Source organism: Citrus sinensis, chromosome 1, assembly GCF_022201045.2.
Source record: "Citrus sinensis cultivar Valencia sweet orange chromosome 1, DVS_A1.0, whole genome shotgun sequence".
NCBI classification, from domain to species: domain Eukaryota; kingdom Viridiplantae; phylum Streptophyta; class Magnoliopsida; order Sapindales; family Rutaceae; genus Citrus; species Citrus sinensis.
The window spans coordinates 15,705,045-15,732,730 of NC_068556.1; the positions used below are offsets into that span (position 1 = coordinate 15,705,045).

The 27,686-nt window shown below is 35.9% G+C and overlaps 1 protein-coding gene and 1 non-coding gene across 2 annotated transcripts in view; both read left to right on the forward strand.

The window, feature by feature from the left end:
* Positions 1-1,144: 1,144 nt before the first annotated feature.
* LOC127903575 (uncharacterized) overlaps positions 1,145-27,686 on the forward strand; it is a 36,939-nt gene continuing 10,397 nt past the window's right edge. Inside the window, exons 1-4 of the mRNA XM_052443898.1 lie at positions 1,145-1,317; positions 2,044-2,239; positions 2,441-2,797; positions 3,044-3,385. Of these exons, the coding sequence (XP_052299858.1) occupies positions 1,171-1,317; positions 2,044-2,239; positions 2,441-2,797; positions 3,044-3,385 (1,042 nt within the window). The 5' untranslated portion in view covers positions 1,145-1,170. The remainder of the gene's footprint in view (positions 1,318-2,043; positions 2,240-2,440; positions 2,798-3,043; positions 3,386-27,686) is intronic.
* Positions 25,090-25,193, forward strand: LOC127898781 (small nucleolar RNA R71). The gene has a single exon (XR_008050606.1). It is a non-coding gene; the product is annotated as a small nucleolar RNA R71 (small nucleolar RNA).

Genomic DNA, 27,686 nt, shown 5'->3' on the forward strand with positions numbered 1-27,686 from the left:
ATGTTGAGGACTTATCACCGGAGGAGAAAGAAGAAACTAACCCACGAGAATATGTTCCGAAAGCTCCATTTCCTCATAGGTTAGCTAAAGGAAAAAAAGGGAAAATCCACAGGTGAGATTCTTGAAATCTTCAAACAGGTAAGTGTTAACATCCCTTTGCTTGAAGCTATTAAACAAGTTCCATCTTATGCCAAGTTTCTTAAAGACCTTTGTACTAAAAAGAGAAATATGCATGTTCAAAAGAAGGCATTTTTAACAGAAAACGTTAGTTCTATACTCCAACATAAAATTCCTTTAAAATGCAAAGACCCAGGCTCCCCCACTATCTCATGTAGTATAGGGAACCACACAATTGAGAATGCTTTGTTGGATTTAGGAGTTAGTGTAAATCTTTTGCCTTACTCTGTATTCGTGAAACTTGGACTGGGAGAATTACACCCAACTCCAGTGGTGTTACAGCTTGCAGATCGGTCCACGAAAATACCTCGTGGTATTGTGGAGGACGTGCTTATCCAGGTAGACAAGTTTTATTTTCCTGTTGATTTCATTGTAATTGATACTCAACCAATACAGGATTCAAGGAAGCACATCCCCATTATTCTAGGCCGACCTTTCTTGGCAACTGCGGATGCTCACATTCAATGCAGGACTGGAAATATGCAGTTGTCCTTCGGCAACATGACTATGGAGCTAAACATTTTCAACATTGCCAAACAACCTTACAGTGTAGATGATGGAATTGTTGATGTGGATTTAATTGAAGCATTAGTTGATGATACTTTTGTTTCAAACCTTAGTGATCCTTTACAAACATGTTTAACTCACTTTGGTTTGGATTTTGATATTGACAGATCGGTCGATGAGGTCAATGCCCTGCTTGACTCAACACCATCTATGGACACTAATAAATGGAAGTCAAGAGTTGAGCAACTAGCACCATCAGAGAAGCAACTCATTCCATCATCAGAATCACCACCGAAACTCGAGCTCAAACCATTGCCCAACACTTTGGAATATACGTTTTTGGGAGAAGAAAGTACTCTACCGGTAATCATCTCAGCATCCCTCAATGACGAACAAAAAGGTAAGTTGTTGGATGTTTTGAAAGAGCATAAAGGGGCATTAGGATGGACCATAGCAGACATTAAAGGTATAAACCCAGTAGACTGCATGCATTACATTCACCTTGATGAAAATGCTAAAACTACTAGGGAGATGCAACGTCGGTTAAATCCTAACATGAAAGAAGTTGTTAGAACTGAAGTCCTTAAGCTATTAGATGCAGGTATCATTTATCCAATTTCTGATAGTTCATGGGTCAGTCCTGTACAAGTTGTCCCCAAAAAGTCAGGAGTCACAGTAGTTACGAATGCTGATAATGAATTGATACCCACTAGAGTAACTACAGGATGGCGTGTATGCATTGATTATAGAAAGTTGAATTTTGTCACACGTAAAGACCATTTTCCTTTACCATTTATTGATCAAATGCTTGATAGATTAGCAGGCCATGAATTTTATTGCTTTCTAGATGGCTACTCAGGATATAATCAGATTCCCATAGCACCAAAAGATCAAGAGAAAACTACTTTCACTTGCCCTTTTGGCACATTTGCATATAGGAGAATGACATTTGGATTATGTAATGCACCTGCTACATTTCAACGATGCATGCTAAGCATTTTTTCTGATATGGTTGAACGATTTCTTGAAGTCTTTATGGATGACTTTTCTGTCTTTGGCGATTCATTTGATCAATGTTTACATCATCTAACACTAGTTCTACAGAGATGTATCGAGAAGAACTTGGTCTTAAATTGGGAGAAATGTCATTTTATGGTAAAACAAGGTATTGTTCTTGGTCACATCATTTCGAGCGAAGGTATTGAGGTTGACAAAGCCAAGGTGGATCTCATTTCTAATCTTCCTCTACCTAAAACAGTCAGAGAAGTAAGATCTTTCCTTGGGCATGCTGGTTTCTATAGACGTTTCATAAAAGATTTTAGCAAAGTTTCTAGACCCTTATGCAATTTACTTGCTAAGGATGTACCTTTTATCTTTAATGATTCATGTCTTATGGCGTTTGAAAAATTAAAACGGTTGTTGACATCATCACCCATCATTCAGGCCCCAAACTGGAGCTTACCATTTGAACTAATGTGTGATGCATCTGATTATGCAGTAGGAGCAGTATTAGGACAAAGAGTTGATCGAATTCCCCATGTTATTTACTATGCTAGTATGACATTAAATGATGCACAGTTAAACTATTCAACTACTGAAAAAGAAATGCTAGCAGTAGTGTTTGCATTAGAAAAATTTCGATCTTATCTCATTGGTTGTAAAATAATTATATTCACAGATCATGCTGCTCTTAAATATCTTCTCACAAAGACAGATGCAAAAGCCAGACTAATTCGTTGGGTGTTACTTTTGCAGGAGTTTGACTTGGAATTCAAAGATAAGAAAGGGACAGAAAATATTGTGGCGGACCACCTCTCTCGTCTCCATTTTGACACAATTACAGAATCATTACCATTGAATGAGTCATTTCCAGATGAACAATTAATGAATGTGGAAGTATTACCTTGGTATGCTGATATAGTTAATTATCTTGTTACAGGTAAACTTCCAAAGCATTGGACCAAGCAAGACAAGGCTAAATTCTTTGCAGAGATAAAGAATTTCTTTTGGGATGACCCGTATTTGTTCAAGTATTGTGCAGACCAAATTGTTAGACGATGTGTCCCAGAAAGTGAAATTCAGAATCTCCTTTCATTCTGCCATGAACAAGCTTGTGGAGGCCATTTCAGTGCTAAGAAAACCGCGACTAAAGTTTTACAATGTGGTTTTTATTGGCCAACTATATTTCGAGATGCTTACACTTTCTGTTCTTCATGTGATAGGTGTCAACGAATGGGGAGCATTACGCGAAGGAACATGATGCCACTAAATCCAATTTTAGTGGTTGAGATTTTTGACGTATGGGGTATCGACTTCATGGGACCCTTTCCCCCGTCTTTTGGTCATCAATACATATTGGTTGCTGTTGACTACGTATCGAAATGGGTAGAAGCAATTCCATGTAGGACCAATGATCACAAGGTGGTGATAGGATTTTTGAAAAGCAACATTGTCTCGCGCTTTGGATTCCCTCGAGCAATAATCAGTGATGGTGGTGCCCACTTTTGTAACAAAGCATTCAAAGCTCTTTTGACAAAGTATTCAATCACACACAAAGTGGCGACCCCGTATCATCCGCAAACCAGTGGCCAAGTTGAGATCTCCAATCGAGAAATAAAGCACATATTAGAAAAAACGGTGAGGCCGGACAGAAAAGATTGGTCATTAAGACTTGATGATGCCTTATGGGCATATAGAACGGCTTTCAAGACCCCGATTGGGATGTCACCCTACAGGCTAGTGTATGGAAAAGCTTGCCACCTACCTGTGGAACTCGAGCATCGTGCATATTGGGCCATCAAGAAATTCAATTTTGACATGCAGCAAGCCAGCTCAGAAAGAAGATTACAGCTGGCAGAACTTGAAGAAATTCGCAATGATGCATACGAAAACGCCAAGATTTACAAGCAACGAATGAAAGTCTTCCATGATAAGCAAATTATGAGAAAATCGTTCACTCCAGGTCAGAAAGTGCTTTTATTCAATTCTCGCTTGCACCTATTCCCAGGTAAGTTACGCTCTCGTTGGTCTGGTCCCTTTATTGTTCATACTGTTTTTCCACATAGGGCAATTGAAATTAAGGACCCAGAGAACGGTGTCACGTTTAAAGTTAATGGTCAAAGATTAAAGCCATATCTAGAGTACCAACCACATGATGAAGACACCGAAATAAATTTGAGTGACCCACCAAATTTGAATTGATTTTTTTTTTCTTTTCGTTGATTTGATTTTTCTTTCTTTCTTTTTATTATTATTCTTTTGCTAATTGAAATTGTTTTTGCATAAGTGTGTTTATTTTACCATTAAGTTTTCTCTTATCATTTTTAATCATGAGTCTCATACTTAGACCGTTCCTCCTGAACATTCTTAAACCACTTCAACGTGTCAAAACTCATCTCAAAAGACAGATTCAATTTTGTAAAACACATCGCATTTGGGCTCTACAACCACCAGAGTTAGTAGCCTATGTTGAGGGTTTAGAACACCAACTCAGAGACATTGAGAGAAGTGTTTACGACATCCAGTTGGAGCTTGAGGTAAATTCAATACGAGGACGATTTTAATTTTCTTTGTGTGTTTTAATTTGTTTTTCTATTTGTGTGCTTTAGTTTGTTACCCCGGTGAAGTGGCGGATAACGGTACTCCGTGACAATCAAGTCGGTTACTTCAGTTTCCCATAATAACTGATATTCTGAGGCGAAGGTATGGACAGAAACGAGATTCTAGCGAAGCTTCACAAGCGATTCCCTTCACTTCCTCAGAATGCCCTCCTTACGATCTATAAAGCTCGGTCCGAACGTAGGCGATTACTCATGAGGAATAACATACCTGCTGACATCCGTTGGTTAATCGAGGCTAAAGTACGATCGGCAAGTGAGTTACCTCCAAAATTTATTGCATACATGCCTGGTTGTGGTAAAGGAAATTATGCAAGAAAACGACGAGCTCGAAGAATTTCTGTTGCTTGTCATAAGTGTGCCAGAATGAGTTGCAATAAAAACCCATGTTCTTTAGGAATGGTGTCTGATAACAGGGAAGATAAGATTCAATTCATTAGGGATGGCTTAGATAAGGAGTCATTGGATGATATCCTTTTGTCTCTTGAAACGCATCCCAGTGGATATGTGCAAGGAGCGATTCTCCAGTTATGGCCATTATTCCAGAAAGAGCATGCACGATATAGTCTCGGGAATCTGACTATAAACGACCCTGTTTGCCAGTTTATAAGAAAACTGGATAGGAAGCCTATCCTCGACCCATAGAGGGCGTTCAAGCCATTTCTGGACGTAAAACCAGAGGAAGATGTGAGCCACAGTCGCAACTACCTGTAAATATCCTTTTACTTTATTGTTATTTTATTTCACTATTGTCTTATTGTTTGCATTATTGTCTTTAATAATTTTATTACTGTTTGCTTTTTCCTTTTTACTGTTTTCTTTTTGACTTGCGAGCCACGTGCTTTACGCGTTATTTGACACTAACATATTACCTCATACACAACCATGACCCACTATCACCGAGACTCTTAAATGTGATTTCTTTTTTGTCAAGCACTCACAAATTGTTTTCGAGAAGTATCATAATGGCAGCTACTCCCAATAGACAATTCAAGAACATTTGTGTGCTTTCTGGATTTACCTATGGCAAACATAAAGAGTTCGTTGAGGCAGCCATAGATCTTGGTCGAAGCATAGCAGCGAGAAAATTACACTTGGTGTATGGAGGAGGTAATCGAGGGTTATCAAAAATGGTCTCAGAAGCAGCTTTTATCAGAGGAAGTCAAGTGTTAGGCATCATCCCAAGAGTCCTAAAACCATTGGGCAGTTCGTCTGACTCATCAACTGGAGAAGAGTTAGTCGTCTCAGGTATGCAAGAAAGAATAACTGAAATGCTTAATTATGCTGATGCTTTTATTTTCCTTCCAGGAGATCTTGCAACACTAGAGGCACTTATGACACTAGCATCTTGGGCCCATCTACACATTCACCAGAAACCCATCGGTTTGTTAAATGTCAATAACTTTTATGATGGCTTTATCGCATTTCTTAACCATGCAATAAAAAACTATTTCATTCCCTCTAATGCGAAAAAACTCTTTATTTGTGCTCACACTGCTAATGAGCTACTTGATATGTTACAAGCTTATCGACCAGAGCCAGACCCCTGGACCTTTGTGTTGGAGCGTCCAAATAATGATGGTAACAGTAGCCGCAGTAAGAAGTACAAATTAGATTTAACTCTCCGCCTGTAAATATTTTCTTTTGTGTTGCACCACCCAGGTGATGTCTTCTAAACTCTACTTCTTTCATTTCAAACATTGAGGACAATGTTTCGTTCTGGTTGGGGGGAGGGAATAGTCGACAATTGTGGAATTTTGGTTAAGTTTTTACTAATTTTTTGTTGTAGAAACTAACTGTTGCTAACTTTTTGTGTTGAAGATGGCTGAATATGGAGTGTAGTTACTCTAGAAACGCATCTTCATTGTTTGAAAAAAAAATTAAAAAAAAAAAAAATTCAGACATTTTCTTTTTCTTTATTATGTGTTTATGTTTATTTTTCTTCTTTAATTTCTCCTCTATAAATATACATTTTCCAACTTTTGAGTCGAAGATGGCTGAATATGGAGTGTAGTTCCTCTAGAAACGCATCTTCTTTTAAAAAAAAAAATCATTTTCGTTTTCTATCATTTTACGTGTAACTTTTCTAATTAGTTTTTATACATCATTTTCACATTTCTGCATGCATATTTTCCTTTCATGTTTAGAATAGGTTGGGGGGTAGAATGATGTTAAAAAAAAAATGTGTGATTTGTTTTAACATTGGATGACATGATTAATTTCAAATTTTAGTATTTGTATTATCTTTGGTCTTAAGTGATGTTACGCTATGTTTGCTACTTTACATGTTGATGTCGGAGACAAATGTGAGTTGCTTGAAGGAATGAACATGTCATAATAAGTACCAAGTGAGTTTTTGAGCCTATTATTTTTCTTGGAGAATAACCCTTTTGCCCACTCTTTATACAGCTTAGCAGTTTATTATTTTATACACGATCTCTAAATTACTTTTGAGTTAACCCTTAAAAAAAAAATTGTAAAATAAAAAAAAAAGAGAAAAAAGAAAAAGAAAAAAGAGTGTGTTGCTACATTTGGAGGCCCATCTAACTAGTAGATATGGAAGATTATTTAGAGCCCTAAAAGATGATGGAGAGGCCATCTTTGATCCGTTTGAGCCTTTCAAGCCATCTCTTTTATTTAATATCCATAGTTAACCCTTTTGAGCCTTTAAAAAAAAAAAAAAAAAAAAAAAAAAAAAAAAAAACCTTTTCTTTGTCAACTTATCATCTTGACCCACTCCGATTTGGAGTATTACCCGATATCTTATAAGTTCCATCACCTATTTATGTTTGAGAAAATGTAAATAATTATTTTGTTCAGTGAAGTTATGCCAAATAAAAGCAAAAAAAAAAAACAAAAAAAAAACAAAAGTTGTTGTTTCAAAAGAATAAAAATAGGTGAAATCCACCTTGCAACTTCCAAAAAAAAAAAAAAAAATTCTCTGCATTTTTCTCAAATATACACTTTGTTTTCCTTATTTTCCTTCTTTGTTAGCCATGTCCCTAGCCTACGTTTCGTCCTAATAAAAGTCCTTCTTGATTTTAGGGAACTATAGTTTGAAGTAGAAGCTAGTTATATGGGCTAAAAAGATGTAGTGATGCATAATTAAAAAAAAAAAAGATAAATAAAGTGGGTTGACTAACATTTTATTTGACTTGAGATCGTATTATTTCTAAGCTGAGGGCATATTTATTTCATCTTGGTGAGAGCATGTGATATCACTTCTTTATTATTTTCTCTCTCAATTACCATTCATTGGAGTGACTATTTTTATTGGAATTAATTTATTTGTGAGAGTGTCACTACTTCCAGTGAGATTTTGGGGTTTGACATGTCATTCTTGAGAGTAGCTAAAACAAAGTCTACTGGGCTAATTCATGTGGATGGTTGATGTGGGTGTGATGTTGCTTTAGACTGGAGATAATGCTTATACTTTTATTTGATTGCTATCATTAATCTGATGGAATAAATACGAGTGTTTCTATTAAAACAAAAAAAAATTATTTTGAATTTGAATTTTGTTTTCGCCTTATTTGCTAGGGACTAGCAATAAGCTGGTTGGGGGGTGTGTTGAGTGTTAGAAAATGCATATTTATAAAGGAGAAAACCGTCATTTTACATTTTAAGTCTTACTAACAACCCTTACTTTTATATATTTAACCTTCTTGTGATTTAATTACATGTGTTTTATTTTAATTAAGTATTTTATGTATTTTAGGGGCATTATAGTCATTTCACAATAAAGAAGAGATCAGACGGCAAAACGGACATCACTTTTGAACTCAGGACGGTCGAAAACCTTAGGAGGAGCATAAAAGGAAAAATGGCACTATTCACATGTACGGTACTATTCACGTGTACGGTACTGTATACGTTACTGTTCACGACACTGTTCACATAGACGGATGATGACGTTGCATTGACCGATGATGTGGCATTGACTGATGAGGTGTCACGATCCTGTTGGACTAAAATTCTTATGTACTGTTGATGGTGACGTGGCAGCATATCAGTGGACGAAAAATCTCGCGTACGGTGCATGCATTACACAGGATTATTTTCAACCAAACCGCGTTACTGTTCATCCGGGTCAAACCGTGTTACTGTTCATCCGCGTGGTCAAATCGTGGACTGTTGACTGATGACGTGGCGCAATCCTGAGCGTCCAAACTGTTTTTAATCCGATGGCCATGATTTACTCCATGTATCTATAAAAAGGGGGCCTCCCCCCCCTAATTTGATATCTCTGAATCCATTTTTGGGATCCATTTTCTGTAATTCCTTCTCCATCTTGTATTTTCTTCGTATTTTAATAAATTCCCATTTTGCCCCTAGTTCAATTATGAGTGGCTAATTTTCTTTCAAGCTTGGGTTGAAGGTGAAGTCTCAACATGTGTCATGGGCTTAATTTGGTAAATTTATTTTCTCTTCCCCTCTAATTTTTGTGGATGTTTTGACTTCTCGTCGACAAATAATAATAGTCTTGTCTAGATACCGCCTTGGTTACACCGGCTCTCTAGTATAAGGTTATTATTATTTGGCACGATAAGCCCTTAGCACCATATTGATTAGAGCGTGGTTCATGAGGTGTGGATTCCCCCCTCATGATTTAATTGACATTAATACGGATTATTTAGCCCATGATGCATGTTGATACGGATCCAGATACCCAAGTACGTCATTTCAATAGAATTATCTTCAATTTATTCTCGCCATTGCAATTCCAATTTTAGAATTTATTCTCGCCATTTTAATTTAAGTTTTAGCATATACCAAATCATTTCCACCATAAATCCAACAACCCATTTACAAAATTAATTTTATACACAATTAAAATCCACCTCCTCGTGGGATCGGCACTCGTCACCATAGATCTATACTACAATAGATTCGTGCGCTTGCGAGTACATTAAAATTTGCACAACAAGTAGCTAAAGTAAAAAAGAAAAATTCCACAAGTGAGATTATATAGATCTTTAAATAGGTACGTGATAGCATCCATTTGCTTGATGCTATCAAATAAGTGCCCTCTCACTCCATGTTTCTTAATGACGTTTTTACTAAAAAGGGAGGTATTCTCATTCAAAAGAAGGCATTTCTAATAAAGAACACTAGTTCTATATTCCAACACAAAATTTCACTCAATACAAAGAGCCTCACCTATTATCTCACGTAGCATAGAAAATTGTATATTTGAGAATGCCTTGATGGACTTAGGAGCTAGCATAAATATTTGCCTTACTTAATATTTGTGAAACTTCAATGAAAGAATTACACTTAACTCTAGTTGCGTTACAACTTCCAAATCGGTCCATGAAAATATCTTGCAATATTTGTGGAGGATGTACTTATTCAGGTGAACAAATTTTATTTAATTGGTGATTTCATTATGATTGACAATCAACCAATGCATGATTCAAAGAAGCATATCCCCATAATTCAATTGCCGTTGATCGCCACTGGAGTGACTATAGTGTGAGGCGTATGTATTCATTATAGGAAGTTGAATTCTGTCACATGAAAAGACTATTTTCCTTTACCATTTATCAATCAAATGATTGATAGATTAGTGGGTCATGAATTTTATTTCACTTTTTAAATGACTATTTAGGATATACCCATAATCTTATAGCACCAAAAGACTAAAAGAAAATTACTTTCGCTTGCTCTTTGGCACTTTTGAATATATGAGAATGTTATTTTGATTTTGTAACGTAGTTGCCACATTTCAATTATGCATGCTAAGCATATTTTCTAATGTGGTTGAATGTTTTCTTGAAGTCGTTATAGATGACTATCTTGTTTTTGTGATTTATTTAATCAATGTTTGTATAATCTACTGCTATTCTATACAGACGTATAAAGAAGAATTTGGTCTTGAACTGGGAGCAATGTCATTTTATCTTAAAAAATGTATTATTTTAGGTCACATCATTTCGATCGAAGGTATTGAAGTTAACAAAGCCAATGTGGATCTCATCTTCAATCTTCCTTCATCCAAAACAATTAGAGAATTAAGATCTTTCCTTGGGCATGCTAGTTTTTATAGATGTTTCATTAAAAATTTTAGCAAAATCTCTTGACCCTTATGGAACTTGCTCGCTAAAGATGTAGATTTCTTCTTTGATGACTCGCGTATTGAGACATTTGAAAAATTAAAGTAGCTATTGACTTCATTAACCATCATTTAGCCCCTAAACTAGAATTTACCATTTGAGCTCATATGTGATGCATTTGATTATGCTTTCAGAGTAATAATTTAGCCCAATGTCATTTACCATTTAGCCCAATGTCATTTACTATACTATTAGGACATTGAATGATGCTGATGCAGAAAAAGAAATTAAAGAAATCCTAATTGGATTGAAATTTATAATATTAAGAATATTTAATTAATTTATATTCTAACTTAATTTTGTTTCTTATTTAAAGTTTTATTATTTTGGCATTGCTTTTTTAAGTTGTATTTCTAATTTAAGGATAAGTCTTATTAAATAGGTTTTCTAATCAAATTAGGATAAACGGTAATTATTATAAATTAGTGTCGATTGTAGCTTTAGAAGTGGGCCTTGATTATTTGTTATTGATTATTTCTTGAAATAAACTCTTGGTTTGAGTCATATTCTTGTTATTTCTCCACATTTTATGAAATTAATGAGTTTTAGCACCTAGATTCGTAGGTACTCTTAAAATCAAGTGGATTTACTTTATTTTATTCTAATATTCTTAAGAATCAACTAAGTATTGAAAATTATCCTATCTATCCATTGTTGTATATCTTTTATCCTTTTGTTATGTCAGTTTAATCACAAAGGGTTCTGTTTTAGAACCACACTGCATCAGATGCACAATTGGTTACTCAATTATTAAAAATGAAATTTTAGTAGTAGTGTTTGTATTAGAAAAAATTTAATATTTTCTTATAGGATGTAAAATAATCGCATCCACATCTTTTTATAAAGAAATATGCGAATACTAGACTAATTCGGTAGTGTTACTTTTGGAGGAATTTAACCTCGAATTCAAAGATAAGAAGAGTGCAGAAAATGTGGTAGCAGATCATCTATCTTGCCACAATTTTGACAAAATTTTAAAATTATTACCATTTAATAAATCATCCCCAAATGAACAACTAATGAGTGCGGAAGCATTGTCATGGTTGTTGTGCAAATTTTATTGAACTCGCAAGTGCACGAATCTATTGTAGAATAGATTAATGGTGATGAGTGTCGATCCCACGAGGAGGTGGATTTTAATTATATGTAGAATTAATGTCGTATGAGGGTAATTGGATTTGTGGTGAAAATGATTTGGATTATCCTAAAATTCGAATTAAAATGGCAAGAATAAATTGAAGTGAAAATCTATTAAATTGACGTACTTGGGTATTTAGATCCGCATCAACATGCACCATGGGCTAAATATTCCTTATTAATGCCAATTAAATCATGAGGGGGTAATCCACACCTCATGAATCACACTCTAATCAATATGGTGTTAAGGGCTTATCATGCCAAATAATAATAACCTTGTACTAGAGAGCCGGTGAAACCAAGGCGGTATCTAGACAAGATTATTATTATTTGTCGACGAGAAGTCAAAACATCCACAAAAACTAGAGGGGAATAGAAAATAAATTTACCAAATAAAGTCCATGACACATGTTGAGACTTCACCTTCAACCCAAGCTTGAAAGAAAATTAGCTACTCATAATTGAACTAGGGGCAAAATGGAAATTTATTAAAATACATAGAAAATACAAGATGGAGAAGGAATTACAGAAAATGGAGTCCAAAAATGGATTCAGAGCTATCAAATTAGGGGGGAGAGCCTCCTTTTTATAGATACATTGAGTAAATCATGGCCATCGGATCAAAAACATTTCGGACGCTGAGGATTGTGCCATGTCATCAGTCAACAGTACGCAGTTTGACCACGTGATTGAACAGTAACACAGTTTGACCCAGCTTGAACAGTGACGCGGTTTGGTTGAAAATAATCCTGTGTAATGCATGTACTGTACGCGCAATTTTTGGTCCACTAACATGCTGCCACGTCACCAATCAACAGTGCATAAGAATTTTAGTCCAATAGGATCATGACACCTCATCAGTCAATGCCACATCATCGGTCAATGCCACGTCATCGATCCGTCTATGTGAACAGTGTCGTGAACAGTAACGTAGACAGTACCGTATATGTGAATAGTACCGTACATGTAAACATTACCATTTTTCATTTTATGCTCCTCCTAAGGTTTTCAACCGTCCTGAGTTCAAAAGTGATGTCCGTTTTACCGTATGATCTCTTGTTCATTGTGAAATGACTATGATGCCCCTAAAATATATAAAATACTTCTTATAATACAACACACATAATTAAATGACAAGAAGCTTAAATACATAAAAGTAAGAGTGTTAGTAAAACTTGAAGTGTAAAATGATGGATTTTCTCCTTTATAAATATACATTTTCTAGCACTCAACAATGGTATGCTAATATAATTAACAATCTTGTTATAGACACCTTCCAAATCGTTGGACTAAGTAGGACAAGGACAAATTTTTTGTGGAAACAAGGAATTTCTTTTGGGATAAACTTTATCTATTCAAGTATTATATGGATCAAATTGTTAGATAATGCGTCTTAGAGAGCGAATTTCAAAAAATCCTTTTATTTTATTTTAAACAAGCTTGTGGAGGCCATTTTAATATGCTAAAGTTTTATGATGTGGTTTTTGTAGGTCAACCTTATTTCGAGGTGCTTACCCTTTTTATTCTTCATGTGATAGGTGCCAGCATATGGGAAGCAGTACACAAACGAATACGATGCCCTATTCTGGTGGTTGAGATTTTTAATGTGTAGGGCATCAATTTATTGGATTATTTTCTCATTCTTTTAGCCATTAATGCGTACTAGTTGTTGTCAACTATGTATCAAAGTAGGTAAAAGCAATTCCGTGAAGAACTAATGATTACAAGATAGTTATAGGATTTTTAAAAAGCAATATTGTTTCGCAACATAAAAGACTGGTCATTGAGATGACGATGCACTATGGCCATATTGAACAACTTTCAAGACACCTTTGGGATGCCTTCTTATTGGTTAATGTATAGGAATTGTCATCTACTGGTGGAAATCAAGCATCATACATATTGGGCTATTAAGAAGTTCAACTTTGACATGCTTGGTTGGTCTAGAAAGGAGATTATTGTCACAGAACTTGAGAAGATTCATAACGATGCGTATAAAAATGCCAACCATATCATGAGAAAATCTTGTACTCAAAGACAGAAAATGCTTTTATTCAATTCTCGTCTGCATCTATTCCTAGGTAAATTTCACTCTTGATGGTCTGGCCATTTGTTGTTTGTACTATTTTTCTACACTGGGCCATTGGAATTGACGATCCAAAGAATGATGTCATGTTTAAAGTGAATGGCCAAAGAAAAAAACCATATCTACAGTACCAGCCACATGAAGATAGACACCAAAATAAATTTGAGCAACCCACTAAATCTTGACTAAGTCTTTCTCGTCTTTAATGGGTGGTTAAGTATTTGTCCTTTTGTTTTAGTATTACTTTACTGCTTGAAATCATTTGAAATCATTTTTTTTATGTCTGAATGATGTGCACATATATCTTTTGAATAGTATGATGTTTGTATATTTGACAATTGTGTTTCCTTTCATCACTTTTAGTGTATATCATGAGTACCTCAACAAGACAAACCATTTTCAACATTCTTGAAGAACTTTTACGTATGAAATTTCACCTAAGAGGTCTAATACAAATTTTTAAATAATATATTGTTTGGAATCTACGACCACCAATATTACAATTCCATGTTGAGGATCTAGAAAGCCAAATTAGAGGAAATAAAGGGTGTTATATAATGTTGAGTTAAGTTTTGATTATATCCACCTTTTAAACAGTGCGTTTTTATTTTGTTATTTTGCTTGCTTTCATGTTTGACTTGATTTCACAAAATTGATTCTTTTCTTTGATTTATTGTAATTTGTTACCTTAGTTAAACGGCAGATAAAAGATACTCTATGAATATTAAAGTCAATTCCTTCAGTTTTCCATAATAATTGATATTCCCATGCCAAGGTATAGATAGGAACACAATTTTCACGAAGCTTTACAAATGATTTCCCTCATTCCTTCTGAATGCACTCTTTACAATCTATAAAGCTTGGTCCGGACACTTGCGACTGCTTATGAGGAATTACATCTTTATTGACATCCTTTGGTTAATCAAAGCAAACATATGGTTGGTAGGTGCATTACCTCTTAGATTTGCTACTACATGCCTGGTTGTAGGAAAGAAAATTATTTAAAGAAATGAGAGTTAGATAGCTTTTATCATAAGTATGCCCGAAAAAACTACAAGAGATGCCTTTATACATCTTCGAGAATGGTGTCCGATAATAAGAAAGAGAAGATTCAATTCATCAGGGATGCTTGAATAAAGAGTCATTAGACAACGTCTTCTCGCTCTTGAAAGCATCCTAGTGAGTACATATAGAATACAATTCCCAAGTTATGCCATTATTCTAGAAAAAAACATGTACGATACAGTCTCAGGAATATGATTATAAATAAAGATTTTATGGGAAGTCTAGCCTCGACTTATTGTTGTGCAAATTTTAATGTACTCGCAAGCACACGAATCTATTGTAGTATAGATCAATGGTGACGAGTGTTGATCCCACGAGGAGGTGGATTTTAATTATGTGTAGAATTAATTTTGTAAATGAGTGGTTGGATTTATGGTGGAAGTGATTTGGAATATGCTAAAACTTAAATTAAAATGGCGAGAATAAATTCTAAAATTGAAATTGCAATAGAGAGAATAAATTGTAGAGAAAATCTATTAAATTGACATACTTGGGTATCTGGATCCGTATCAACATGCATCATGGGCTAAATAATCCGTATTAATACCAATTAAATCATAAGGGGGGAATCCACACCTCATGAACCACGCTCTAATCAATATGGTGCTAAGGGCTTATCGTGCCAAATAATAATAACCTTGTATTAGAGGGCCGGTGAAACCAAGGCGGTACTAGACAAGATTAGTATTATTTGTCGACGAGAAGTCAAAACATCCACAAAAACTAGAGGGGAAGAGAAAATAAATTTACTAAATAAAGCCCATGACACATGTTGAGACTTCACCTTCAACCCAAGCTTGAAAGAAAATTAGCCACTCATAATTGAACTAGGGGCAAAATGGGAATTTATTAAAATACGAAGAAAATACAAGATGGAGAGGGAATTACAGAAAATGGATCCCAAAAATGGATTCAGAGATCTCCAATTAGGGGGGGGAGAGGCCCCCTTTTTATAGATACATGGAGTAAATCATGGCCATCGGATTAAAAACAGTTTGGACGCTCAGGATTGCGCCACGTCATCAGTCAACAGTCCACGGTTTGACCACGCGGATGAGCAGTAACACGGTTTGACCCGGATGAACAGTAACATGGTTTGGTTGAAAATAATCCTGTGTGATGCATGCACCGTACGCGAGATTTTTCGTCCACTGATATGCTGCCACGTCACCATCAACAATACATAAGAATTTTAGTCCAACAGGATCGTGACACCTCATCAGTCAATGCCACATCATCGGTCAATGCAACGTCATCATCCGTCTATGTGAACAGTGTCGTGAACAGTAACGTATACAGTACCGTACACGTGAATAGTACCGTACATGTGAATAGTGCCATTTTTCCTTTTATGCTCCTCCTAAGGTTTTCGACCGTCCTGAGTTCAAAAGTGATGTCCGTTTTGCCGTCTGATCTTTCCTTTATTGTGAAATGACTATAATGCCCCTAAAATACATAAAATACTTAATTAAAATAAAACACATGTAATTAAATCACAAGAAGGTTAAATATATAAAAGTAAGGGTTGTTAGTAAGACTTAAAATGTAAAATGACGGTTTTCTCCTTTATAAATATGCATTTTCTAACACTCAACACACCCCCCAACCAGCTTATTGCTAGTCCCTAGCAAATAAGGCGAAAACAAAATTCAAATTCAAAATAATTTTTTTTTTGTTTTAATAGAAACACTCGTATTTATTCCATCAGATTAATGATAGCAATCAAATAAAAGTATAAGCATTATCTCCAGTCTAAAGCAACATCACACCCACATCAACCATCCACATGAATTAGCCCAGTAGACTTTGTTTTAGCTACTCTCAAGAATGACATGTCAAACCCCAAAATCTCACTGGAAGTAGTGACACTCTCACAAATAAATTAATTCCAATAAAAATAGTCACTCCAATGAATGGTAATTGAGAGAGAAAATAATAAAGAAGTGATATCACATGCTCTCACCAAGATGAAATAAATATGCCCTCAGCTTAGAAATAATACGATCTCAAGTCAAATAAAATGTTAGTCAACCCACTTTATTTATCTTTTTTTTTAATTATGCATCACTACATCTTTTTAGCCCATATAACTAGCTTCTACTTCGGACTATAGTTCCCTAAAATCAAGAAGGACTTTTATTAGGACGTAACGTAGGCTAGGGACATGGTTAACAAAGAAGGAAAATAAGGAAAAAAAAGTGTATGTTTGAGAAAAATGCAGAGAAATTTTTTTTTTTTTGAAGTTGCAAGGTGGATTTCACCTATTATTGTTATTTTTATTCTTTTGAAACAACAACTTTTGTTTTGTTTTTTTTTCTTTTTTTTGTTTTTTTTGTTTTTGCTTTTATTTGGCACAACTTCACTGAACAAAATAATTATTTACATTTTTCTCAAACATAAATAGGTGATGGACCTTATAAGATATCGGGTAATACTCCAAATCGGAGTGGGTCAATATGATAAGTTGACAAAGAAAAGGTTTTTTTTTTTTAAAGGCTCAAAAGGGTTAAATATGGATATATCACAAAAGGGATGGCTAAAAAGGCTCAAATGGGACAAAGATGGCCTTTCCATCGTCTTTTAGGGCTCTAAATAATCATCCATATCTACTAGTTAGATGGGCCTCCCAATGTAGCAACACACATTTTTTTTTTGTTTTTTTTAAGGGTTAACTCAAAAGAAATCTAAAGATCGTATATAAAATAATAAACTGTTAAGCTATATAAAGAATGGGCAAAAGGGTTACTCTCCAAGAAAAATGATAGGCTCAAAAACTCACTTGGTACTTATTATGACATGTTCATTCCTTCAAGCAACTCATATTTGTCTCTAATATCAACATGTAGAGTAGCAAACATAATGTAACATCACTTAAGACCAAAGATAATACAAATACTAAAATTTGAAATTAATCATGTCATCCAATGTTAAAACAAATCACACAATTTTTTTTTTAAACAACATTCTACCCCCCAACCTATTCTAAACATGAAAGGAAAATATGCATGCAGAAATGTGAAAATGATGCAAAAAAAACAAATTAGAAAAAGTACACTTAAAATGATAGAAAAAGAAAATGGTTTTTTTTTTACTAAGAAGATGCGTTTCTAGAGGCACTACACTCCATATTCAGCCATCTTCGACTCAAAAGTTGGAAAATGTATATTCATAGAGGAGAAATTAAAAAGAAGAAAAATAAACATCAAAACTTAATAAAGAAAAAGAAAATGTCTAAATTTTTTTTTGAATTTTTTTTTTGAAATTTTTTTTTTCAAACAATGGAGATGCGTTTCTAGAGTAACTACACTCCATATTCAGCCATCTTCAATACAAAAAGTTAGCAACAGTTAGTTTCTACAACAAAAAATCAGTAAAAACCTAACCAAGATTCCACAATTGTCGACTATTCCCTCCCCCCAACCAGAATGAAACATTGTCCTCAATGTTTGAAAGGAAAGAAGTAGAGTTTAGAAGACATCACCTGGGTGGTGCAACACAGGAGAAAATATTTACAGGCGGAGAGTTAAATCTAATTTGTACTTCTTACTGCTGCTACTGTTACCATCATTATTTGGACGCTCCAACACAAAGGTCCAGGGGTCTGGCTCCGGTCTATAAGCTTGTAACAGATCAAGTAGCTCATTAGCAGTGTGAGCACAAATAAAGAGTTTTTTCACATTAGCGGCAATGAAATAGTTTTTTATTGCATGGTTAAGAAATGCGATAAAGCCATCATAAAAGTTATTGACATTTAACAAACCGATGGGTTTCTGGTGGATGTGGAGATGGGCCCAAGATGCTAATGTGATAAGTGCCTCTAGTATTGCAAGATCTCCTGGAAGAAAAATAAAAGCATCAGCATGATTAAGCATTTCAGTTATTCTTTCTTGCATACCTGAGACAACTAACTCTTCTCCAGTTGATGAGTCAGACGAACTGCCCAACGGTTTTAGGACTCTTGGGATGATGCCTAACACTTGACTTCCTCTGACAAAAGCTGCTTCAGAGACCATTTTTGATAACCCTCGGTTACCTCCTCCATACACCAAGTGTAATTTTCTCTCTGCTATACTTCGACCAAGATCGATGGCTGCCTCAACGAACTCTTTATGTTTGCCATAGGTAAATCCAGAAAGCACACAAATGTTCTTGAATTGTCTATTTGGAGTAGCTGCCATTGTGATACTTCTCGAAAAACAATTTGTGAGTGCTTGAAAAAAAAAATCACATTTAAGAGTCTTGGTGACAGTGGGTCACAGTTGTGTATGAGGTAACATGTCAGTGTCAAATAACGCGTAAAGCACGTGGCTCGCGAGTCAAAAAGGAAACAGTAAAAAGGAAAAAGTAAACAGTAATAAGAAAAAAATAAACAGTAATAAAATTATTAAGGACAATAATACACACAATAAAACAATAGTGAAATAAAATAACAGTAAAGTGAAAGGATATTTACAGGTAGTTGCGACTGTGGCTCACATCTTCCTCTGGTTTTACGTCCAGAAACGGCTTGAACGCCCTCTATGGGTCGAGGATAGGCTTCCTATCCAGTTTTCTTATAAACTAGCAAACATGGTCGTTTATAGTCAGATTCCCGAGACTATATCGTGCATGCTCTTTCTGGAATAATGGCCATAACTGGAGAATCGCTCTTTGCACATATCCACTGGGATGCGTTTCAAGAGACAAAAGGATATCATCCAATGACTCCTTATTCAAGCCATCCCTAATGAATTAAATCTTATCTTCCATGTTATCAGACACCATTCCTAAAGAACATGGGTTTTTATTGCAACTCATTCTGGCACACTTATGACAAGCAACAGAAATTCTTCGAGCTCGTCGTTTTCTTGCATAATTTCCTTTACCACAACCAGGCATGTATGCAATAAATTTTGGAGGTAACTCACCTGCCGATCGTACTTTAGCCTCGATTAACCAACGGATGTCAGCAGGTATGTTATTCCTCATGAGTAATCGCATGCGTTCGGACCGAGCTTTATAGATCGTAAGGAGGGCATTCTGAGGAAGTGAAGGGAATCGCTTGTGAAGCTTCACTAGAATCTCGTTTCTGTCCATACTTTCGCCTCAGAATATCAGTTATTATGGGAAACTGAAGTAACCGACTTGATTGTCACGGAGTACCGTTATCCGCCATTTCACCGGGGTAACAAACTAAAGCACACAAATAGAAAAACAAATTAAAACACACAAAGAAAATTAAAATCGTCCTCTTATTGAATTTACCTCAAGCTCCAACTGGATGTCGTAAACACTTCTCTCAATGTCTCTGAGTTGGCGTTCTAAACCCTCAACATAGGCTACTAACTATGGTGGTTGTAGAGCCCAAATGCGTTGTGTTTTACAAAATTGAATCTGCCTTTTGAGATGAGTTTTGACACGTTGAAGTGGTTTAAGAATGTTCAGAAGGAACGGTCTAAGTATGAGACTCATGATTAAAAATGATAAGAGAAAACTTAATGGTAAAATAAACACACTTATGCAAAAACAATTTCAATTAGAAAAAGAATAATAATAAAAAGAAATAAAGAAAAATCAAATCAACGAAAAGAAAAATCAATTCAAATCTGGTGGGTCACTCAAATTTATTTCGGTGTCTTCTCCATGTGATTGGTATTCTAGATATGGCTTTAATCTTTGACCATTAACTTTAAACGTGACACCATTCTTTGGGTCCTTAACTTCAACTGCCCCATGTGGAAAAACAGTATGAACAATAAATGGGCCAGACCAACGAGAGCGTAACTTACCTGGGAATAGGTGCAAGCGAGAATTGAATAAAAGCATTTTCTGACCTGGAGTGAAAGATTTTCTCATAATTTGCTTGTCATGGAAGACTTTCATTCGTTGCTTGTAAATCTTGGCATTTTCGTACGCGTCATTGCGAATTTCTTCAAGTTCTGCCAGCTGTAATCTTCTTTCTGAGCTGGCTTGCTGCATGTCAAAATTGAATTTCTTGATGGCCCAATATGCACGATGCTCAAGTTCCACAGGTAGGTGGCAAGCTTTTCCATACACTAGCCTGTAGGGTGACATCCCAATCGGGGTCTTGAAAGCCGTTCTATATGCCCATAAGGCATCATCAAGTCTTAATGACCAATCTTTTCTGTCTGGCCTCACCGTCTTTTCTAATATGTGCTTTATTTCTCGATTGGAGATCTCAACTTGGCCACTGGTTTGCGGATGATACGGAGTCGCCACTTTGTGTGTGATTGAATACTTTGTCAAAAGAGCCTTGAATGCTTTGTTACAAAAGTGGGCACCACCATCACTGATTATCGCTCGAGGGAATCCAAAGCGTGAAACAATGTTGCTTTTCAAAAATGCTATCACCACCTTGTGATCATTAGTTCTGCATGGAATTGCTTCTACCCATTTGGATACGTAGTCAACAACAACCAATATGTATTGATGGCCAAAAGACGGGGGAAAGGGTCCCGTGAAGTCGATACCCCATACGTCAAAAATCTCAACCACTAAAATTGGATTTAGTGGCATTATGTTCCTTCGTGTAATGCTCCCCATTCGTTGGCACCTATCACATGAAGAACAGAAAGTGTAAGCGTCTCGAAATATAGATGGCCAATAGAAACCACATTGTAAAACTTTAGTCGCTGTTTTCTTAGCACTGAAATGGCCTCCACAAGCTTGTTCATGGCAGAATGAAAGAATATTCTGAATTTTATTTTCTGGGACACATCGTCTAACAATTTGGTCTGCACAATACTTGAACAAATATGGGTCATCCCAAAAGAAATTCTTTATCGCTGCAAAGAATTTAGCCTTGTCTTGCTTGGTCCAATGCTCTGGAAGTTTACCTGTAACAAGATAATTAACTATATCAGCATACCAAGGTAATACTTCCACATTCATTAATTGTTCATCTGGAAATGACTCATTCAATGGTAATGATTCTGTAATTGTGTCAAAATGGAGACGAGAGAGGTGGTCCGCCACAACATTCTCTGTGCCTTTCTTATCTTTGAATTCCAAGTCAAACTCCTGCAAAAGTAACACCCAACGAATTAGTCTAGCTTTTGCATCTTTCTTTGTGAGAAGATATTTAAGAGCAGCATGATCCGTGAATATAATTATTTTACAACCAATGAGATAAGATCGAAATTTCTCTAATGCAAACACTACTGCTAGCATTTCTTTTTCAGTAGTTGAATAGTTCAACTGTGCATCATTCAATGTCATACTAGCATAGTAAATAACGTGGGGAATTCGATCAACTTTTTGTCCTAATACTGCTCCTACTGCATAATCAGATGCATCACACATGAGCTCAAATGGTAAGCTCCAGTTTGGGGCCTGAATGATGGGTGATGATGTCAACAACTGTTTTAATTTTTCAAATGCCATAAGACATGAATCATTAAAGATAAAAGGTACATCCTTAGCAAGTAAATTGCATAAGGGTCTAGAAACTTTGCTAAAATCTTTAATGAAACGTCTATAGAAACCAACATGCCCAAGGAAAGATCTTACTTCTCTGACTGTTTTGGGTGGAGGAAGATTAGAAATGAGATCCACCTTGACTTTGTCAACCTCAATACCTTTGCTCGAAATGATGTGACCGAGAACAATACCTTGTTTTACCATAAAATGACATTTCTCCCAATTTAAGATCAAGTTCTTCTCGATACATCTCTGCAGAACTAGTGTTAGATGATGTAAACATTGATCAAACGAGTCACCAAAGATAGAAAAGTCATCCATAAAGACTTAAAGGAATCGTTCAACCATATCAGAAAAAATGCTCAACATGCATCGTTGAAATGTAGCAGGTGCATTGCATAATCCAAATGGCATTCTCCTATATGCAAATGTGCCAAAAGGGCAAGTGAAAGTAGTTTTCTCCTGATCTTTTAGTGCTATGGGGATCTGATTGTATCCTGAATAGCCATCTAGAAAGCAATAAAATTCATGACCTGCTAATCTATCAAGCATTTGATCAATAAATGGTAAAGGAAAATGGTCTTTACGTGTGACAGAATTCAACTTTCCATAATCAATGCATACACGCCATCTTGTAGTCACTCTAGTGGGTATCAATTCATTATCAGCATTTGTAACTAATGTGACTCCTGACTTTTTGGGGACAACTTGTACAGGACTGACCCATGAACTATCAGAAATTGGGTAAATGATACATGCGTCTAATAGCTTAAGGACTTCTGTTCTAACAACTTCTTTCATATTAGGATTTAACCGACGTTGCATTTTCCTAGTAGATTTAGCATTTTCATCAAAGTGAATGTAATGCATGCAGTCTACTGGGTTTATACATTTTATGTCCGCTATGGTCCATCCTAATGCTCCTTTGTGCTCTTTTAAAACATCCAACAACTTACCTTTTTGTTCATCATTTAGGGATGATGAAATGATTACCGGCAGAGTACTTTCTTCTCCCAAAAATGCATATTCCAATGTGTTGGGCAATGGTTTGAGCTCGAGTTTCGGTGGTGATTCTGATGATGGGATGAGTTTCTTCTCTGATGGTGCTAGTTGTTCAACTCTTGACTTCCATTTATTAGTGTCCATGGATGGTGCTGAGTCAAGTAGGGCGTTGACCTCATCGACCGATCTGTCAATATCAAAATCCAAACCAAAGTGAGTTAAACATGTTTGTAAAGGATCATCACTAAGGTTTGAAAGAAAAGTGTTATCAACTATTGTTTCAATTAAATCCACATCAACAATTCCATTATCTGCACTGTGAGTTTGTTTTGCAATGTTGAAGATGTTTAGCTCCATAGTCATGTTGCCGAAGGACAACTGCATATTTCCAGTCCTGCATTGAATGTGAGCATCCGCAGTTGCCAAGAAAGGTCGGCCTAGAATAATGGGGATGTGCTTCCTTGAATCCTGTATTGGTTGAGTGTCAATTACAATGAAATCAACAGGAAAATAAAACTTGTCTACCTGGATAAGCACGTCCTCCACAATACCACGAGGTATTTTCGTGGACCGATCTGCAAGCTGTTACACCACTGGAGTTGGGTGTAATTCTCCAAGTCCAAGTTTCACGAATATAGAGTAAGGCAAAAGATTTACACTAGCTCCTAAATCCAACAACGCATTCTCAATTGTGTGGTTCCCTATACTACATGAGATAGTGGGGGAGCCTGGGTCTTTGCATTTTAAAGGAATTTTATGTTGGAGTATAGAACTAACGTTTTCTGTTAAAAATGTCTTCTTTTGAACATGCATATTTCTCTTTTTAGTACAAAGGTCTTTAAGAAACTTGGCATAAGATGGAACTTGTTTAATAGCATCTAGCAAAGGGATGTTAACATTTACCTGTTTGAAGATTTCAAGAATCTCACCTGTGGATTTTCCCTTCTTTCCTTTCGCTAACCTCTGAGGAAATGGAGCTTTAGGAACATATTCTCGTGGGTTGGTTTCTTCTTTTTCCTCCGGTGGTGAGTCCTCAACATTCACAGGTACGATTTGATTTTCTTTTGTCACCGGTATCTCCACTTTGTTGTCGACTTCTTTTCCTTTTCGCAAGGTCATGACTGCTTTGACCTCTCCATGCTGTTGTGGTGAACTGGTACTTGCTTCATGTACTCCTTTAGGATTAGGCACTGGTTGACTTGGAAATTTGCCTTTCTCAACAGTCATTGCCAAGGTCTGAACTGAAGAAGCAAGTTGTCCCACCATCTTCTCGAGGCTTGAAACTGATTGAGCTTGTGAGTTGAAGCCTGCTCTCAACTCATTTCGTAGTCCATCAATGGTACGGTTCTGTTGCTCAATCGTGGAGTGAGTAACATTTTTGAAATTCTGGAATGCATCATCCCACGGTCTGGGCTGAGAGTAGTTCTGGTTCTGATTGTATGGTCTAAATGGTGGCTGAGAGGCTTGAGGAACTTGAGGAATTTGTTGCATTGGTGGAGCTGGAGTTGCTGGTCCATTCTGTTGGAGTCCTTGAGACCATGAAAAATTTGGGTGGTCTCTCCATCCAGGGTTATATGTGTTGGAGTATGGGTTGTAATTCGATGGTTTTCTAATTACACCTATGGCATTGGCTTGATCTGAGTATGAGTCATGGTCATGTGGCTCTGTTGATTTAGCAGTCGATAACGATGCTATTTATCGAGAGAGACCTTCAATTATCGCTTTGACTTCTTTAATTTCTGAACTTGACTCGCCAATGTGAACCTCATTTACTCCCTTAATTCTTCTAGTATTCCTGAGTGATCGACTCCGTTGTTGAGAATTATCCGCTTGTCGCTGGAAGAATTCCCAAATCTCTGATGCACTTTTTGACATTAGCTCTCCTCCACTGGTTGCCATTAGCCATTCTTGCACATTTGGTAGTAATCCCTCCAAAAAGTATTGACATTGGTGCCATTTCTCGTACCCATGATGTGGACACTTCAAGAGTAGCCCATTGAATCGCTCCCATGTTTCGAAAAATTGCTCGTCCTCTCTCTGGGTAAACTCCGAGATTTCCCTGCGAATAGCATTGGTTTTATGCACTGGGAAATATTTATTCAAAAATTTAGTTACCATTTGTTCCCATGATGAAATGCTATTGGCAGGCAATGTATTAAGCCATGAACGAGCTCTATCCTTTAAAGAAAATGGGAATAATCTGAGTTTAACATCATCGTCTGAAAAATTTTCATATTTAAAAGTTTGACAAATGGCATGAAAATCATTCAGATGATTATATGAGTCCTCATTTTCTAAGCCATAGAATGTGGGGAGACAATTTAGCACACTAGGTTTCAGTTCAAAACTCCTAGCAGCTACATTTGGGTATCTTATACATGATGTGCTCAAATTAGCTAAGGGACTGAAATAATCCTTAAATGGTCTCTCCTGTGGTGCTTGTAAATCCATTTTATTTTTAACGTGTTTGTGTGTGCGAAGTGTTTTCTCAAGTTCAAGGTCTATAAGTTCAAGATTAGGTAATAATGACCTACGACCATACATGCAAAATAAATAAAATAAAAATAAAGATGGGAACAAAACAAATAAAAATAAAGAAAAGGGAGAAATTACGATACTAACCTTATTGCGCTATTACAAACTTTCTATAAAAATACACAAAAACAAATACGTGAAATAAATTAACTAAAAAGAATTAGTAAGATAAACAAAAATTACAAAGAAAGAAGAAAAAAAATAACTTGAAAATTAAATTACAGAAATTTAAAGAAGAGAAAAAGAAAAGAAATTACTAACCTCTAAATGCGGATTCACTTTTTTTTTAATAAAAAATACAATAAAACAAATAAAAGAAATTATTCACAAAAATTAATTCTATGAATTAAAATTACTTACCTCCCCGGCAACGGCGCCAAAAACTTGTGCAAATTTTAATGTACTCGCAAGCGCACGAATCTATTGTAGTATAGATCAATGGTGACGAGTGTCGATCCCACAAGGAGGTGGATTTTAATTATGTGTAGAATTAATTTTGTAAATGAGTGGTTGGATTTATGGTGGAAGTGATTTGGAATATGCTAAAACTTAAATTAAAATGGCGAGAATAAATTCTAAAATTGGAATTGCAATAGAGAGAATAAATTGTAGAGAAAATCTATTAAATTGACATACTTGGGTATCTGGATCCGTATCAACATGCATCATGGGCTAAATAATCCGTATTAATACCAATTAAATCATAAGGGGGGAATCCACACCTCATGAACCACGCTCTAATCAATATGGTGCTAAGGGTTTATCGTGCCAAATAATAATAACCTTGTACTAGAGGGCCGGTGAAACCAAGGCGGTACTAGACAAGATTAGTATTATTTGTCGACGAGAAGTCAAAACATCCACAAAAACTAGAGGGGAAGAGAAAATAAATTTACCAAATAAAGCCCATGACACATGTTGAGACTTCACCTTCAACCCAAGCTTGAAAGAAAATTAGCCACTCATAATTGAACTAGGGGCAAAATGGGAATTTATTAAAATACGAAGAAAATACAAGATGGAGAGGGAATTACAGAAAATGGATCCCAAAAATGGATTCAGAGATCTCCAATTAGGGGGGGAGAGGCCCCCTTTTTATAGATACATGGAGTAAATCATGGCCATCAGATTAAAAACAGTTTGGACGCTCAGGATTGCGCCACGTCATCAGTCAACAGTCCACGGTTTGACCACGCGGATGAACAGTAACACGGTTTGACCCGGATGAACAGTAACGCGATTTGGTTTAAAATAATCCTGTGTGATGCATGCACCGTACGCGAGATTTTTCGTCCACTGATATGCTACCACGTCACCATCAACAATACATAAGAATTTTAGTCCAACAGGATCGTGACACCTCATCAGTCAATGCCACGTCATCATCCGTCTATGTGAACAGTGTCGTGAATAGTAACGTATACAGTACCGTACATGTGAATAGTGCTATTTTTCCTTTTATGCTCCTCCTAAGGTTTTTGACCGTCCTGAGTTCAAAAGTGATGTCCGTTTTGCCGTTTGATTTCTCCTTTATTGTGAAATGACTATAATGCCCCTAAAATACATAAAATACTTAATTAAAATAAAACACATGTAATTAAATCACAAGAAGGTTAAATACATAAAAGTAAGGGTTGTTAGTAAGACTTGAAATGTAAAATGACGGTTTTCTCCTTTATAAATATGCATTTTCTAACACTCAACACTTATGAAAAGGGCTCAAGTTGTTTTTAGACATAAAACCATGGAAGATATGGGCCACAGTCACAATTACCAATAAATATTTTTTTTGAATGTTCTTTGATCATTTGTATTATTGCTTTTAATGGTGTCATTTTAATTCTAATAACTATTTGTTTACCGTTTTCTTTTGAATATTAAGCCACGAGTTTCATGTGTCATTTGACAAACAATCACTTGTATACATATGTGTATCATTGTTTTTGTCCCCAAGGTCTTTAAATATGAGCTTCTTTTTCAAACACTAACTTTGGAGAATTGCCTCAATGGCAACAACTTCGAGTA